Genomic DNA, 19,412 nt, shown 5'->3' with positions numbered 1-19,412 from the left:
AGATTAAAAACGTAACTGGGGCATCTCTACTAAACGGTACACTAAAATGTGTTCCTGAAAACATTTAAGGCGAGAAATGGGCAATGCAGTAAAGAGAACGTTGATTCTTTTTGGTTGTTTTCCTTTGGTTGTGGTAGAATCTTACAACTCCCATTAGAAGCACTACGACGACGCAGAGGAAGGCATTTTTTTAGTTTCAGCAAATATAACAAAAACTTTAATATAAGTTACTATCTAAACCTTTACAATCTTTGTAAAATACAAGTTTTAAATAGAATGCTCACTCTAATCTGAATCGGTGAGTCATCACTAGTTAATGTTAGATTAGTGGTATACCAAAACTTAGGTAGTTTTTACCAAATACTTTTTGTTAAAAACAGTTGGGTATAAGAATTTCCCAATGTTTGGTACTTACGTAAAATGTGTCTGCAGTGTACGCTATCAAGAGGATGAAATGTTTAACTGGGGTAAATCTCCAATAGCTGGCAGCACTAGCACGGCAGCCAAGTCAGGGGCTTGTGTTGCATGCAGACAGCGGAGCATTATTAAGGATCCCACGTAACTTCTAGGCAAGTCCTGTCCTACGAAGCAGGTGGTTAAGGTTAGGATAGCCAATTGGTCAGGGGCTAGGACCTGGTCAAATTGAGTTTTGTTATCTATCGTAAAAATGGACGTATAGCAGATAGTAGCGTGTGAATTGTACTGAAGGGCGGGTCTGCCTAGAAGTTGCTTGGGTTGCATAACGCATCGGCGGTCATGCATTCATCCCTGTCAATACCGGCTGATGGTGCAGCGTGAGACTTGAATGAGAGAAGAGAAGCGTGTCTCTGCCACAAGATGTCTTCTACTACAAACAATGACAGCTTGTCATCTTTATTATTCCTATCCTTAAACATTTGCATACAGCGCAGACACTGATGGGGAAGCCGCTGACATGCCTGTCTACAAAAAAGGTTTTGCAACAAAACAGGGTTGTGTAAGGGAGTTAACCGGTGAACAGCTCCAAGCACCTCAGTTACTGACACCAAGACCTCATCAGGGAGTTCAAAACACGACAGCTTAGCAAAAAAGCTATCTGGTATCGTATCGTATATCATATCATATTGGAAGTGTGACAAGATCTCGTCCCACGATAAAACATGATATTTCTGCCAAGGTAAAAAAGTTATCACGACAAAAGTGCAAAATTACGTCTGTACTACAGTGGACCAATTCAATCAGAGGATGTTAGCGCAAGCTTCTCTGTCCCTGCTGCATGTTTCAAAGCTCCAACAGAGAGCTGGAGTGCAGACAGAGCGAGACCACTGCAGCTCGTTCTCACAGTGAGTCACGGCACTGGCAGCAAAGCGGACGAAAGTGTGGTTACAGTTTTTAAACTTCTTCCTGCGTATCTGCTCCGGAGGTCTCCGGACCGCCGGAGCTGTGCTGGAGTCAGAACGCAGCAAAAAGACACACACTGACTTCAATGGAAACCTTATGACTCAGCCGCCGTTCCGGAGCGGATCTGCAGACGTTTGGCAACCGGAGGAAGTTAGGGATTACAGCCTACAGCTATCTGCGGACCCGGAGTGCGGAAAATGTGTCAGAGCCTCCCCGACAGGTGAACAGAGACACAGTTTCCTGCTCGTTGATCAGTTAAAATGTCATTGCTATAAATTTGTAAGGCTGGCTGCCAAAAATCGCCATTTACTAGCTAATTCATTAGCCTGAGGTAACTGATAACTATCAGTAAAGGGAAGTGACGTGGTGGCTGGCTTCTGGTGTGTGTGACACAGTTTGTGTGAGTCGGGCCGCCTTGTCATGCTCCGACATTCAGAGCAACAGAAGTAGCTGCCCCTTCGCCAAAATGAAGACTGAAAAACAGGACTATTGTACAAACATTTACTCGCCAGGTGTTCAATAGATAATTGTTAAATGTAGTACAGAGTCTGCAGTGTGTTGCACTTGATTTGCAACAGTATACTGTATGTCCGTGTCTCATTGGGTCCTCTTGTTCAATTTACAAATTCAAGTGAAACTAGCAAGCTATCAACCACAAGTTAGCCTACACTGAGAATCAGAATCAACTTCATTGACCAGGTATGAAGACACATACGAGGAATTTTCCTTTGCAGCATAGTTGCTCACAATGTGCTTACACATTCAAAACAAACAACCCAACAAACAATATATACACACTAATATGGACACACTAATATATACATACTCTAAACAATCAGTGGTTAAAGAAGTTTTTAGAGCCTTAAAGTATTAATACCATACTGCAAATATACTGAAAGTTAAAGTCCAGCACTAAAAGTTTTCAACGCAAAAAAAAAAAAAACTATATTTAAATTTAAAAACTGGAAATTATCAAAACCGTTCGGTCCATCAATTAAGTGTTCAATTGGCTAATCATGTACTGTACTTGTAGGCCTACATATTGTTGCGTAGTTCAATCTATAATAAAATATTATATTTTAAAATTTACAGTTAGGGCTGGACAATTAATCAAATTTTAATTACGATTTTGACTTCCCACGATCAAATTTGCGTGATCGAGCGATTTTTAAAAATTTTAAATACGTCATTCGATAGAACCCTCCTGGTTTTTTGCAAAGCCAATCTACTGCTCAGTAAACCACTGTCTGATCATGAGCCAGTCAGAGTTGTTCCCTCCTCTGCGCAGTTTAGTTTCTAGATGTAGACAGTCACAGAGGACAGAGTAACTGGAGGAAAATTCAACAGATAGCGGTCGGTTATACATCGGTCTCAAGGTTTACCAGTTTACTAGTAAACGCAACATTTTTACCGTCTGTGTTGTTTTTCAGACAACAGCAGTAAGCAGTGCTAGTAAGTGTCCGTTAATTCACAGGGCTCCAGGGCGCTAGTAATATTTTTCCTCTAGGACGCACCGGTGCAACGAATGTCCTCGCATCCGCTGCAATGTTGTTTATATCGGTATGGTTTAATTTTGCGTTACATGATGCATTTCTTCTGTAAAGCCGTGCCAGTGCTAGGCTACTTTCCCTCAGTGTTACTAGCTCTTCATAGCTGAGGGGGCTAGAGATTAGCTGTCCCTAAAGAAATGCATATCTGGGTGCCAGACAGCTCAGTTGGTAGAGTGGGCACCCATATATAGAGGTTTACTCCACTACGCCGGTGGGCCTGGGGTTCAACTCCAACCTGCTGCCCTTTGTTGCACGTCATTCCATCCTCTCTCCCCTTTCATGTCTTCAGCTGTCCTGTCAAATTAAGGCCTAAAAAAAAAATTCTTAAAAATAAACACGTAGCTAACACTTCCGCATTACATTAATTTGCGAGCAAGTTTTTATTTTTTTTTACCATGTATTATGTGTAAATTCATGTACCAAAACAAGATGCCCGTACCGTTTCAGTTCAACACATGTACTGTTCCACCCCTAAAAAAAGACAAGTAAAGTAAAAGTACCTCAAATGTGTACAGTACAGTACTTGAGTAAATCTACTTAGTTACATTCCACTTCTGCCTACCATTACCATCTCTTTTTCTTAATCCAAACATACCCAAAGATGGAAAAGAAACCAAACTGCCCTGTTACAACAGCACACACAAGATTTAAGGACAAGCAGGCACCTACATGCCAGTTTAGCAGTGCATTATGGGAAATGCAGTGTCGGAAGTATTCTGACCACAGTGCACAGAGCCTTAGAAGAAATTGTTACTGAAACAGGGGAATTGGACATGTGGGATCACGACAGACAACGCAAAGAACCACTAAGCCTCCGGGGACCTCAATAACTTGAACGTTGCTGTAAATAAAGCCTAACCGTACGTACACACCGCCACCGACTTGAGCATCTAAAATTACCGGAAGTCATTCATTTTAAATGGAACTTGCTTCTCTCGGCTGCAAGGAGAAGCAAATCTGTCGGCGTAACATTTTGGGTGTTTTAAGCCTGTGGAGCGTCAATCAGAAAGTTAAAAATTGTCAACTTTATGGTAATGAGCCATGACGCAGTTCAGCGGCAAGGAGCGGCTAACGCCAACCGCCAATCGGAATAAAGAGGTCCTTCGCCATCGCTGATCCTGGATAAACAATGATGTAAACTTTGATTCCTATAAAAAACATTGATTCTGACAACAAGCTCATAATCGCCGTTGCTGGGTTACCTATTGTTTATGATATAACGTTTGTACATAGGGACCAGTTAACGTTACCTGCCGGTCACATCGTCTCTAATGGTCCGCTCAGAGTGAATCCTGCACGAGTCACTAGATTAATCCGGCGGCTGCTTGCTCTGCCTGTAAGGCACTGGAGGTAGCCGAGCACAAGTTCATTCTTAACAAGCCCACCAGATGGAATTCAGCTTTCAACATGGTGGGCAGGTTCTGTAAACAGCAGCAGGATATCTGTACAGTCCTGGTAGAGAGTTGCAAAAATTGTCACCTCGTGCCCAATGACAGTGTCTTGGAAAAAGTCAAGGATGTTCTAGCTCCTATAAATGGGTTCACATAGTGGAAAGAAAGATTTAACTCTCCTCTGCCCTGCCTCTACAGTGGAAATAAATTCCTGACTGGCAGACAGAGACTGACTAACAGTACAATCTCAGGGAGTGGAGCTCAAAAAGCCCCCCACTGAAACACTCATGAATGAATTGACAGCCAAATTAAATAGATACGTGCAGGGGTCACACTTTCCTGGTGGAAAATCACAAGACTTTGTTTATGATCTACTAGGTATTGAGTATTGAATCAGTATAATTTCAATTACAAGGATTGTTTCAGTATTTAGTATCTTGGAACTCGGAAGTTATCAAAGTCAAATTGTTGGTATAGTGACAACACGACTGTAAGTGTTGTGAGTCAGCTAAACTTCAGATATTAAATGGATGACAATGAATCTCTTTGTTTACTTTTTGTTAAGCTTAACTTTGTTACAATCTTTAGACATCATGTAATCTAACAAACCGTGACAAGTCATCCAATGTGGTCTGTGTTTTTCTACACACTGTAGATTGTTATGTAGAAGCTATCAGTGATTTACGTTAATCACATGTTAACAATTCTGTAAAGGACCAGTTTGTCAATTTGACCTTGATTTTAAATCAAAATTGTATTTGACCAACAATCACTTATTGTATAATAACCACCTGACCTGAAATAAAATGTCGAGCAGATACTAGAAACCTAGTTTGATGTTATCTAAACCAAGAATACCTCAGTTTATTGCTTCAGTCTACCACTTATTGCCTACACATAACAGAGGACTGATCAATTAATGACAGCTCTTACTTTGGTATTGTATTTTAAACCGCATATGTCAGTATCTGAAGCCTTAGACACCAGTCTATCTTAAATATCTCAACATGAAATGCAACACGGTTTCATAAAATCTGTACATAGATTCCCTTAACTTTGTGTTCTTCGGGGTCAGACATGCTTGATCTACAAAGTAACCCACTGACTGGCAACATCTCTACCGGGCAAGGAAAACTGTGTTACTGTACATCCTCAGTTGTTTTGAAGTCTGTTGTAGACAGAGGTGTTGCACGGAGCTACTGCAGTTCAACATAAGTCCTACAAAATCTTTTATCAATATATCAGAAAAACCGGCTACATAAAACAGTTTGGAAACTCAACTGTAGCAGCTTCACACATTACTCTCGCCCCACATAAAAAACAAAAATAAAAAAGACAGCGAAAGCATAGATAAGACCAGCAATGTCTTTCAAAAGAGGTTCTCATTACCACGCCCCTTTCTGGTTGAAAACAATCCCGCATTATGCATTGGTACCAATGTAAACAAAAGGAAGTTAAACATATCTCCAAGCTGTTACTTTAAACATGTTTTAAATGAACAGTGCTATGCTGTAGTTTATGTTGCACGCTTTGTAGTTGGTTGCCCCAACCAAAGATCCCAAAACCCTGATCTCAGACTTTTTCACTTGCCATGTCCTAAAAAAGATCCTGATAGATGGGCCTTGGCTCCAAGCTATGGGCCAGACTGGCATTGACTATGCTCCTCTTGAAAAAAATAAAAAATAAAAGAAAAACTGTTGTGTAGCAGGTTAATTGAGAATTTTAAACTGAGATGTAAGGCTCCTAAGATTTGTGATTATTTACAGTCAGTGTGGTAAAATGCTAAATAATGCTGGTGACAGTTACTGATGGATAGCTAACGCTAGCCTAAGTGAGAGGCTACTACATCCGAGTTCAACTTAAGCAAAGGACTGATGGCCTGGGGTAGGTCAAACAGTATGTCAAGCAAGTTAATTGAGCCAGTGAAATTGTGAAAATGAAAGTCACGAGTCAGTTCTTTGTAATGTGATACTAATGTAGGTTGCAGCACTAGCTAATGATTCATTCTCTAACATCAACAAACAGCCACTGGCACCTGCCACAAAGAGTTCACAGATGCTTTTGACATTCAGAAGAGGCTGCAGCATCTCAAACCCAGCTAGACTGGAATTGCTGCCCGCTCTCCTCCTTTGCCGGGAGCTAGCAAGTAGTGTATATCGCATTCCATCGGCAGCTTTGGTCTGGCTGGGCAAAGTTAACCCTAACCCTGTGAATTAAGCTTCCCCAGTGCGGTGTTCAAATGCTGTAGAAAATGGTAAAATGATTTAGGAATAAACGCTTGAAATAGCCCTGTAAACACGGCTAGGGAAAGTGCAGGTTACCAATATAAATACGATGAGGAAACAGCCTCTTTACCAGGTGGCTCCTGGTATAATGTAAATGGTCTGTGTGACAAAGGACAACCTCTGCCGGCTGGTAAAACTGGCTGATGAAAATCAGCCAATCAGAAGCGGCACTGCGTTACTCGCCGAAGAAGACAGCTTAAGTTTCTGTTTTGGAAAAAGTTTGAAGAGAGCTGACATCGAAAGACTGTGCAGAGATATAGAATAATACAGTGTTGATGTAATTATTGCTAAGTTCCTAGATTGTGTGCGTGCAACTACCAAACCACACAGATTCAAACCCAGCTGTTATTAAAACAAAACGCCTAGAAGGAACATCTTGTTTGCATTCTAATCGATGCCCCCTGGTGGCCACACCTTTTAAAGACCAGCAAGATTATACAGTCCTTAACATTCAACAAAACAGTCTGTATTTATATAGCGCTTTTCTAGTCTTAACGACTACTCAAAGCGCTTTTTACATCATACAGGAAACATTCACACACATTCATACACTGTGGCCGAGGCTGCCGTACAAGGTGCCACCTGCTCATCAGATAAACACACACACATTGCATCGGGGGCAACTCGGGGTTCAGTGTCTTGCCCAAGGACACTTTGACATGGATTGAACCCCCCAACCTTCCGATTGGCAGTTAACCGCTCTACCACTGAGCCACAGGCGCCCCTTAATAATTATATTATATTTTCCTCTTGTAGAATTAATGGGGTTGGGAGAGAGATAGATGGATGGATGGATAGATAGATAGATAGATATAGCATACATTTAAGAACAACATACAGTACAGGCCAAACGTTTGGAAGCACCTTCTCATTCAATGCATTCTTTATTTTCATAACTATTTACATTGTAGATAATCACTGAAGGCATCAAAACTATGAATGAAGACATATGGAATTTTCTACTTAACAAAAAAGTGTGAAATAACTGAAAACATGCCTTCTATTCTAGTTTCTTCAAAGTAGCCACCCTTTGCTTTTTTGATAGAAATGCTCTGTGTTCTCTCAATGACCTTCATGAGGTAGTAACCTGAAATGGTTTTCACTTCACAGGTGTGCCTTGTCAGGGTTAATTAGTGGAATTTCTCGCCTTATTAATGGGGTTGGGACCATTAATTGTGTTGTGCAGAAGTCAGGTTGATACACAGCCGACAGCCCTATTGGACAACTGTTAGAATTCATATTATTACAAGAACCAATCAGCTAAGTAAAGAGAAACAAGTGGCCATCATTACTTTAAGAAATGAAGGTCAGTCTGTCCAGAAAACTTTGAATGTGTCCCCAAGTAATCGCAAAAACCATCAAGCGCTACAACGAAACTAGCTCACATGAGGACCGCCCAGGAGGGAAGACCAATGGCGTTTTTCCACTGCTGGTAACAGCTTGCCTCGGCCCATTATGCTTCCGTTTTCCATTGCAGAGCCTCAGCGTGGCTGGTCACTATAGCAACGCGTGATGACGTAATTTTCAGCGCGGCTCACAACAGCACGTCGGCTACCTGCCGCAGCCAGAAGAAACGTTTTGTTTCAAAAGAAGCTGAAGGAAGCAACGAAAATCACCGCTAAAAAAACAGGAGTTTGGGAATTCTAACGGAGTTCAGACGTCGACATGACTGTTGTTCGCCGACACAAAAGGGTAAGTTAAGTTTCCTGGTAACGTTAGCTAACATTTGCATGTGTTCAGCGTCGCAGTCAGTATTTACTATACGCTATATAAAGTACATGAACTTAAGCAACCATGATTACACACCAACATGTTTGCTGTGTACTGTGTGTGTTTCAGAGCATTCACGCTTTGCAAAACCGCCGCCGCAGACCGTCTGGTGGGCGACGTCCGACCGGTGAAATCTCTGGCTCTGACCTACTGGGCTTTGTATAATCTTTATGAGAGTCACGGACAGGCTTATGACAACGACTGGTATGCATCTGGGCCAGCAGAGCCGGCGGGACACTGTCACGGGGTGCAGAGGAAGAAGACCGGGACGTTTGGGAGAGTTTGATGCACTACTTGAAAAGCCAAATAAAAACTTTATCTATCTATCTATCCATCCATCTATCTATCTAGTCTTGTTTTTAAAGTAACAGTGTGCAATATTGGAAACGACATGAAGCCGCTAGTAGCCCGAACCGTTGAAAAGTGAGAATAGTGCAGAAAGTGGATAATCTGTCGTGTCCGGCTAGATTTGTTTTAAATGTCCCGTTTGTTCTGGAAACACACTCCGCACTCTTGTTTGCTAAAACGCAGTCATAAGTGACGACCAACCAGCAGTCTGCAGGTTTCCACGTCACCTTTTGGGTTCGCCTCGGCTCGCTTGGAACCTCGACTGAGGTAGTACTAAAAAAAGTACCTGGTAGCAGGTCCCAGGGCCTTTTTTTCGTAATGGAAAACCAAAAAAAGCGAGTAGAGCCGAGGCGAGTCGAGTAGATACCACGCAGTGGAAAACCGCCACAAGAGTCACCTCTGCTGCAGAAGATAAGTTCATCTGAGTCATCAGCCTCAGAAATTGCAAGTTAACAGCAGCTCAGATTAGAGACCAGATGAATACCACACAAAGTTCTAGAAGCAGATACATCTCTAGAACAACTGTTAAGAGGAGAATGCGCTAATCAGGCCTTCATGGTCAAATATCAGCTAGGAAACCACTGCTAAGGAGAGGCAACAAGCGGAAGAGATATGTTTGGGCAAAGAAACACAAGGAATGGACATAAGACCAGTGGAAATCTGGGCTTTGGTCTGATGAGTACAAGTTTGAAATCTCTGGTTCCAACCACCGTGTCTGTGCAACGGAGAAAAGGTGACCGGATGGATTCTACATGCCTGGGTCCCAACATGTAGCATGGAGGAGGAGGTGTAATGGTGTGGAAGTGCTTTGCTGGTGACACTTGAGGATTTAGTCCAAATTGAAGGCATACTGAACAGCATGGCTTCCACAGCATCCTGCAGCAACATGCATCCAGGTTGTGTTTAGTTGGACCATCATTTATTTTTCAACAGGACAATGACCCCAAACACACCTCCAGGCTGTGTAAGAGCTATTTGACCAAGAAGAAGAGTGATGGAGTGATGCGTCTCCACAGTCACTGGTCACTGGTGTCAACAAGTGCTGAGCATCTCTGGGAACTCTTTCAAGACTGTTGGGAAACCATTTCAGGTGCCTACCTCTAGAAGCTCATCAAGAGAATGCCAAGTGTGTGCAAAGCAGTAATCAGAGCAAAGGGTGGCTACTTTGAAGAAACTAGAATATAAGACATGTTTTCAGTTATTTCACCGTTTTTGTTAAGTACATAATTCCACATTTATAGTTTTGATGCATTCAGTGATAATCTACAATGTAAATAGTCATGAAAATAAAGAAAACGCATTCAATGAGAGAAGGTGAGACCTTTTGGCCTGTACTAATACATATATATATATAAAGTGAGACAGTTAAACTATGGCCTCACTCTGTCACTTCTACGGAAATTAAAATGAGCATTAATGTATAAAAACTATTATTAAAGTAAAATCCAACTTCATTGATCAAATTTAATATTGTGTCTCAGAATAGGCTTTTTGTGTGTTTGGATGAATCATTACAAGGTATAGTTGATATGTGAATGTTATGTTGACACTAGGTACATATACAGTAGAGCAGGGCAATCTTGACCAAATACCTCAATATCGAGGCAACATTGTAGGGCACACACACACACACACACACACACACACACACACACACACACACACACACACACACACACACACACACACACACACACACACACACACACACACACACACACACACACACACACACACACACACACACACACACACACACACACACACACACACACACACACACACACACACACACACACACACACACACACACACACACACACACACACACACACACACACACTTTTGGATAAGTAATCATCAATAAAGTGGATATAATGACTAAGTGGGTAAAGGCAAATAATAGAAGAGCTAGAACAGTTCTAAGGTCAGAAAAGGACATGACTTTACTGTAATGCAGGCTGTAAAACCAGGAAAACTTCAGACGATATCTGGCCTCATATCAATATAATATTGATATATTGCTGGGCCCTAACGTACAATAACATTTATAGCAGCATCACACTGTAGTCTCCAACCAAATCTCAGCATATAGATCAAACAGCTTGCTATTAATAACAGGTTGATTAATTACAGACACAACTTAGCCAGCAATAGTGATCCAATCAAACATGTATGTCCAGATAAGCGTTTTGCAGCCACTGTGTTGGGTTATTGTTCCACTACTGTGGATGAGTGAGGGGATACAACAGCGCTCAACCTTAATTTATTAAGCTATTGTAAAAGCTCAGGTAAGGAAGATAAATAAAGCTTCAGAGTTGAATTGTCTCTAGTAACAACATTATCTGTAGAGATTTAAGTAAAGTTTTAATCCTAACCTATTTTGGTCTCACTAACCACTTTGTCTCACCTCCATCTCTGTCTCTGGCCCGGTGTGTGTGGACAGCCTTTGCTCTGCTGTGCCCTGTGCTTTCGATGTGTTTGTTTTCAGGGCTGTCAGACTTCCTGAGCATTTTGCAGGGAGGAGTGACATCTGAGGAGTCTCGCATCTTTTCATGTCGATGGTCCCCTCCTGGATGGCTCTTGGACGAGTATTTGAGAGCCTGTAGACAAAAACCAAACACCTCACTACAATCTAGCATCTTGTACATACAATGATTTCATCCTTTTATCACCAACAGCTCTCTCAAACCAGTGTTACACTTTCTTTTTTGTTAAACACCATGTTTTGCTGTTCAAAGTGCTACAATGTTCAAAGTACTTATAAGATAAAGTATTTCTGATTTACGATTACGCATCACAATTTAAATATTTAAGAAATTAATTTCTGAAACTAATTCATGTCGATAATTATTTATAATTTGAAAGCAGCATATTTATCTGTCCGTTATTTGTAGTGCTACATTACTAACTAGCTATATTAGCTATGTTAGTATAGCTGTAGTAGTTTCTTACTTGATAACAATATAACTTACTTGTGTTAATCTTTACTGACAAGTAATCATTTCTGATAACGATTAAGTAAACAGAACGTTTTATCAGACAACCTAGTGTTCGCATTCGTCATTGCTTATCAACTAGCTATATTTTGAATGTAATAGTGCATACGTTGTTTTACAGGTTATATTTAGAGCACTTTGATGTTTCAAGAGTTTAGTTAGCTATACCTGTAAAATGCCAGATTGAGAGAAGGCCCTTATCGGCTGGCTAGCAAGCAAGCTAACATTAACAGGCTATCATTAACGTTAGCTCTAAGCTGCAACAAAACTCGCCAGTACGTTTTCCAAAACAGCTGTATTCGACGAATACATTTAGGCTATATAGTATTTTCTCGACAATATATACGTTATGTAAGTATTTGCAGCATTCGGACGTCAATTCTAAATAAAAACATTTACTTTTCACGTTATTTTCCGCACCGAATGGGGCCTGTTGTGCTTCCCAGAAGCCTGAACTAGAGTGTTCATTTTAATCTTATTTGCTGCTAGCAGGCTACAGTTAGCCAACAAGTACCTGATAGGGCTGAGAATCTCTTCGGTCGCACCTGGAAATATAAAGAAAAGCAGTTGTCAGTACAAAGCTGCATATGTCAATGTTGAGAAATAGTTGGAAGTGCCGCAACAACTGAACGTGCAAGTTTCCAGACACTTATTTTGGTTTGAGTAAAAATGGCGGATTGTCAAAGCGTAGCTAGCTACGAGGAAAATGAACATCTGAATAAGTAACAACGTTAAAAAGATGTTTACCCATCGCCGAGTCTCGGTTGTTTCCTTGCATACATTACCATCAATGCCGTGTTAGTGTGTTTGGAGTGGGATGTGAAAGATTAATAACGTTATGTTTTTCTAGTTGATTCGGCGACCTAAAAACGTCAATTATTTCAACCTAGCTAGCTTGTGGGTATTGCAATGCTATCGGCAGCACACTGGTCGAAAGAGCGCCCTCACTCAGTCCATCTCCCACTCAGATACACAGCAGTGTCTCTATATGCTCAGCAAACGTAGCAGTGGAACTGCGCGTAGGGTTGCCAGATATTACACACTCATCAGTATGGGAACGCCATTCTAATTCACTGGCTCCTAAGACAAGTTTCATTTATCATATTATGTCATGCAACACTAGGTAGTGTTGCGTGTTGAGTTATATATGGGTAACTTTACTTGTTTTGGTTTCAGTCAGGTATCACTATTATATTCACTACAATATTAGAATAAATTCATATTTACACTGGGATTGTAAGACAAACAATAATAGGAATGGAGTATTAAAACCTCTAATGTCTTTCTCAGATGTCTAGATTATGACTTCTTCTATAACATTTAAAATAAATCGAGCATTTGGGAAAACCCCAACATAGATTGATAAATGTGGGTATTGTACAGACCTGGCAACCGTGCTGCAACCCCCATTCTCCACCTACCCCTTCCGATGGCAACATCCGGGACATGCAATGGCTGTAGTGGGGCAGTCTCAAAACTTGTAAATCCCTTTATTTCTGCTCTTGTGTTTGAGGAATTGTAATTTTCTATCCACAATTGTATTTTTAACTGTTCATATAAATCACCCAGTTAATTCATTTGCAAACAAGGGTTGTAGATATCATAAGGTTTTAAGTGCCAATAAAGGCCTACAACATGTCTTATTACACGGCCATGTCTACAGCAGGTAGCGACTTGTTCTCTCCTGACATCTGGTTGTTATACTGTGACATCGCAAGTAACATTTATCTAGAGATCGGCACAACAGCAAATCTCAACACACCCCCATCGGTAGTTCTAGATATACAGTATCCCATGAAATTATTTCATGTTTTTAAGGGCCCTATTTCCATTGTCACATTAATTATAAATGACAAAGAAGGTTTTGTTTTAGTATCTCACTTGTAGTACTAATTGTCTTTAGCTGAAATAAAAAAGTTAAAAAATAAAAATAAAAAGACATTAACCCAAATAACTCAATTAACTCAAATTTGACCCCTTTTGTCTATATCTGAAAGATGGGTTTCTTTTTAATCAATTTACTACAAAAAATGGATTGGATTCCATACAACGCTCTTTGCAAATCACTTTTGTTACTGATGAAACTTATCTGTACGTTCCTCTGATCTATTATCTGATACTATTTGTCAAAATAATTCAAAATCTTTACTTTTTTAAACTCAAATATTAGGTATAATCATACATAAATGAGGGTTATTGACCATGAATTCCAAAAAGTAGTGTAAAACTATTGCTAGTAAGGTGGTGTTAATGAAAACTAAAAAAAAGTCTGAAAAAGGGACAAAAATGTCAAATCTTTGTCCGTTTTTGACCCGGGAGGACACCACAAGGGTTAAGCATAAAACAGTAGTAAGACAGTAGCTATACAAATATAGCAAAACAAATATCATAAAAGATAAATATATCATTATCATTACATGGTGCCACAAATAAGTTCATTGGGAAGCATCCTATGAGTATAATGACAATTTGCAAGTCTACTTTTAGGCTTTTGAAATGGAACAGTGTGTGTATGCAGAGTATTCTCTTCACATTTTGTGGCTTTGACCCGGTTGTATTGATGTTAGGAGTGAGTATCTGAAGCGGACTGCTGGGCTCCATTGTTCCCAGACAATCTACCCAACATCATATCCCAGGCTGAGGACAAAATAAGCTGCAGTTCAGCATTTTGACACACAACTCACTTTATTGTGGGGACAAGGGACACAAAAGGAGGTGCTTCTATTGTTGGCACATTTCTGGAACTTGTTCACACAGACAGACGTGCGCGTGCGTATATTCACACACACACACACACACACACACACACACACACACACACACACACACACACACACGCACACACACACACACACGCACAAACGATTCACCATGGTAACAACCACAAACAGAAGTACTCATGCCCACATGCAGCGATATATTTTATTAAAAAAGCAACACAGCAGTTGCTGCAAAAGAGAGAGAATTTGGAGAAAATTGCAGCAAGAGTAAATGCATAAGTTCCAATATAGTGTGTTCATTTCATATTTAATCATAAGTATAATATTACTGGTGAAATGGTATTGGACCTATAATCTATTTCATCAAAACGTTCTTTAGGCTTTCTAATCCCATTCTGAGGCTGCAGCACCATCATTAACAGAAGTATAATTCATAATGTTTTATTTTATAGGGTTTACATCATTCACTTGCAATGCTGTGGAACTCCTTTTTAATTGGCTCTTAGTGGTTTGTGTCCAGGGAACACTTATTTTAAAGTTTAAAAAACGTTTCAGACCAAGTCACATTCTTCTGACGGCGCTTTGCTATACAGTGGCTTTACCAATGATCAACAATTTCCTGTGGCCTCGGCAACAAGACTCAAGGCCCACAACATTTTTTGTTGACGCACTACTATATATTCTTATTATTTTATTACACAAATGGACCTTACAACTGGCCTCCTTTTACGACTGAACTCATAAACACACACCTAATGGACAAAAAAAGCCGCACAACAGTTGCTAAATGTGTTACTTGATTGAAGTTTGTCACTGGTTGCTTTAAATCTCCCCAATATTCTGTCTCATTGCACTCTCAAGTTTAACAACCAGCTCAGAGGCCTCGCGTTTGGTTTGGTTCTCTTCAACACAATCCAAGGCTATTTTGGCTGATGTATCTCTAAGTGCTCTTTAATTTCTGCACAGAGCTTTAATTGAGTCTTTTCCACAGCACCACCTGGTACTGCAGAGGGATTTGAACGTATTGCTAAAGTCATAGTTGCTGTTTTTGGAAAACTACATTCAAGCAATGAGTTGATGCACTGCAAAATGTATACAGAGACTGTAGAAGTAAAAAAAAGAGACAACATCTCCCCAGCAGTCTTCTATAGAGTTAATACCTACAAGATTTAAGCACGGCACACTGAGCTTGAAGTTTGTTGTACTTGCCAGACATGTTGCTAGCATTATCATAACTTTGCCCACTACAGTTTGCCAAGTCCAGTCCAAGGTTTCGTACCATGCTTATCACTGATTCAGCTAAACTAAGGCCTGTGTGGATGTGGGTGGGCTCAAATCTTATAAACCTTTCAACCATTTTCCCACTTGCATTAACGACTCGGAATACAAATGTCAGCTGAGCCACATGCGCAAGATCTGGGGTCAAATCAAAGATAACAGAGTCCTGCTTAATTTCATCTGCAATGACTTGAGTTCAACAGTTCATGTCCCCTGTAAAAGCTGCCCCGGTAGCTCACAAAAACCTGATGACAGTAACCACATGCCTGAGTACCTCTCCCCAGTACTGTTGTTCTGTCTCACATTGTCGGACAAGTAGAGCATCCAATCTGCAAACGACTTGGAATCTCTGCATTAAAGACAACATGTTCTGTCTATGTTCCAAGCTTGTTTTATGATCCCCGATCCTCTCAAAGGGTTTCCAATCGCTACATCCACTGATGAAGGCATATTGTCAGTTTTGGGGTGACAGGGTGAGTTTGCAGGCATGGCAATAAATAGAGCCAGTATATGGTGAATAAAGCAGCCATTCCCTCGGTACGACTTTGTTGTTTTGAAGACTGAAATTCAGTAGGTAATTTTGTGAGGGAGTGGGTTTGACACCCAAGCCCAGACTCCTTCACTGAAAGCCTGGAAACCCTGGAAGCCCAGTTATGGAAGGGAAGAACCTCTGTGGATCACTTCCTCCCTCAGCGTCTCTGTCAGGGGTCCCCATAGTGCTAAATCTGACAGGAGCGTGAAGGAGCTGCCGGGGCTGGGACTGCTGGTTGTCTCAGCTCCTTCAGTTGGACTTGCATGTTCGTCGTGATGATGTGGAGGCTGTTCATGCTCAACGTCCTCTTGTTCTTGGCTGTTGTTCCTATAGACAGTTAAATAAATGAACCAACAGATCCCGTTGTTCTGGACAAAGACAAGTGAAGGATGTTAGAAGCACTTTATTTCCGTTGATGGCTGAGCGTTACGGCGGCCTCCTACTGAACTTGACCACGCAGATGTGATGTGGGCAACCTGTCTGAAAGTTGAAAATCTCAATGGTTCCCAGTCTTGCAGAGACGGAGAGTGTAGGTATGTGTAGGGAGATAACATAGGCACAGGCTAAATATTGCTAACTAGAATACTAGTTAACATAAGTAATTAAACCAGAACAGCTTAAGTTGAAACTGTCTGCGAGCTTCTTCTGGCAATACGCTGATTTGTTGACTATGCGATAGCAAGTCGCATGGTTATGACACAATTATTAGCATATTTTATAAAAACGTCTGCTACGGAGCCATAACATGAGGTAAAAGATAATGGAGCCTTTTATACATTGTTATGTTTCTTTGGAAATAAACAACGGACAAATAGTCTTTAAACGCTTCAGATGTAAAGTTATTTGCTGTCAAAGTGGCACCAAAATGAACGGCAGTCAATGGAATGCTAACGGCAGGTGAGTGCTTAGTAGCATTAAAATGGCGCCATAAGAGCGCTTAGAGAGGAGAGGCTTACTCCCTTGGTTGTTCCATGTCTCACTGCTAGCTTCCACACAGGTGGTATGTGATGGGGTGGCAGGAGAAGGAGGACCAAGATGCAGGTTGGCGGGCAAACACAGGCTCATTTATTGAAAACAAAAGAGCAAACCACATGGGCAAAAAACAGTCTACCAAAAGGTCACAGGGAGAACTGGGAAGGCCAAATCCAGGGAACGAAAGATAACAGAAAAACCATCAAGGGAAAACAGTCCGAAACAGACCTGGGAACAAAGAACACAAAAACAGGTGAAAAAGCAACGGGAAGACTCACAAGGGATAACTGGACTGGAATGCTCACAGCAACAGGCTGACAGGACACAACGGAGGGACGCACAAACTGGAATGATCTAACAAGAAGCAGAGGAAACACCGGGGTAAAATACAAGAGGTAATGAGGTAATGAGGAACAGGTGAGACATCAGGTGAAACACATTAGGGTGGGGCTGGACAATCAGACAAACAAAGCAAAGCTAGACAAGACAAGACCAGACAGGAAGCTGACTAAAAAATAAAACAGGAAACAGAACATACACAAGCATGGAAACACAAGACAGAATCTACAACACCAGACTAATGGGAAAACCGGGACAAAAACACAGGGAAGGCCAAACAGGAAAAATACCCCAACAAAAACCCCAAACCATAACATGGTAGTCTGAATGCTAGCATTAACGTTAACGTTAGCTGTTTCCACGGCCAAAGGTGAAGGAAGGATTTCAGCGTTATTTTCGCCTTTTCTCTGAGAGTACGGATTTGAAGTAAACAAGCTGGCTGTTTTTGGAGTATGTTTCAAATGTTCAACTAATTTCAATTCCTTCTCTCCTTTTAATTGTCTTTTAGCACTCACCGCTAACTGCTTCTCCAGCTTCCCACCAACAGTGTCACTACTCCTAGTCTTCGCTCGATGCCGAGAAAGCTACAGACACTGCTTTTGACGTGATTTAACCTAATATTTTGCTGGAGAGGGCTGCAAAAATCTGCATATATTTAGAAAAGTGAGGACTTTAACGTGATCTAACAAAATATTTGACGGTACCCGGAGCCCCTTAGATGGCCTGTGCCCTTTGGCAAGTGACCAGTTGCCCTATTGCTTAATCTGGCTGTGCACCAATGTTGTAAAGAAAACTGCCATTTGCAAAAGAAATGTGAAACAAAAGCACTTGAGCATGTTCACGATGGGTGACGTTGGTGATATGAGGACGGATAAGGCTACATAACGGATAAAGTGGGGTTAAAAACGATACCGCTCAAATGGCTCGTGTCTGGGAGTGAAAATACATCTATAGTCGGGGCCTCAAATCATCTCCCAAAATATGTTTAGCTCCCTGTAAAGTAATACAGCTTCTTCACCAACGGGATCGTCGACATGTTTTGAGAAAAAAAGAAACCTGTGTTATAGTCTGCCAGAGGGTTAACACAATTAATAAACCAAGTGTTTTTTTGTTCATGCAGATAACAAACTGAGCTAAAATGCGCCTGATACAGACTGAAGGAATGAATGAGGAAATGGAAGAGCACTGTGTCAGAGGGAGGAGAGACGAAAACCTGCTCCCAACCAGGTTAGGTTCAGAGGCTCAGTTACCATAGTAACTGACTCTAAGGTTAAGTTACCTCTCTTTCTGAAACGGGCTGGAGTTACCCCGCTCTCTCTGGTTTAATTTACCTCCCTTTCTAAAACAGAAAACCCAGAGTTCCCCTCATCTCAGGGTTAACAAACTCTGAGTTTTTACTAAACCTGCTTTCCAAATGTCCTCTTATTTGTTTGCTGCATTTAGTAAAAACTGAGTTCATTCCAGATTTCTCAGGATCAGTTTCAAATTTTTTTTGTTCACATACTCAACACATGCATATATGTGCGGTGAAATGCTTTGTTGCACCCTCCGGTCATATACATTTGTTTTTTAAATAGAGAAAATATATACATCAAAGTCAAGATGTGTACAAATATGAATTATGATATATTAAAAAATAGCCTATTGCATATATTAAAAATTCTGCAAATATTAAAGAGACACTGAGGAAAGAGTTAATTGTCAACAACATCTGAGGTGTAGTATGTTAGGAACCTTGACAGTGTCCTTGTTCAGTGGTCAGTGGGATTACCACACTTGATTGTGACGGAAGATACAGTGGTCTACCATCAGCCATTTCAAGACACATTTAATTTATTTACTGTACTT

At 40.9% G+C, this 19,412-nt stretch overlaps 1 protein-coding gene across 1 annotated transcript in view; it reads right to left on the bottom strand.

Annotated features, from left to right (window-relative positions):
• waca (WW domain containing adaptor with coiled-coil a) overlaps nt 1–12,740 on the bottom strand; it is a 34,275-nt gene extending 21,535 nt beyond the window's left edge. Inside the window, exons 1-3 of the mRNA XM_034862848.1 lie at nt 12,471–12,740; nt 12,238–12,268; nt 11,135–11,327 (exon numbers count right to left, since the gene is read on the bottom strand). Coding sequence (XP_034718739.1) covers nt 11,135–11,327; nt 12,238–12,268; nt 12,471–12,511 — 265 coding nt within the window. The 5' untranslated portion in view covers nt 12,512–12,740. The remainder of the gene's footprint in view (nt 1–11,134; nt 11,328–12,237; nt 12,269–12,470) is intronic.
• Nucleotides 12,741–19,412: the final 6,672 nt, after the last annotated feature.

This window comes from Etheostoma cragini, chromosome 22 (genome assembly GCF_013103735.1).
Source record: "Etheostoma cragini isolate CJK2018 chromosome 22, CSU_Ecrag_1.0, whole genome shotgun sequence".
NCBI lineage: Eukaryota > Metazoa > Chordata > Actinopteri > Perciformes > Percidae > Etheostoma > Etheostoma cragini.
Note: the sequence above shows the minus strand (reverse complement) of the source record. Positions and strands in the feature narration are given on the sequence as shown.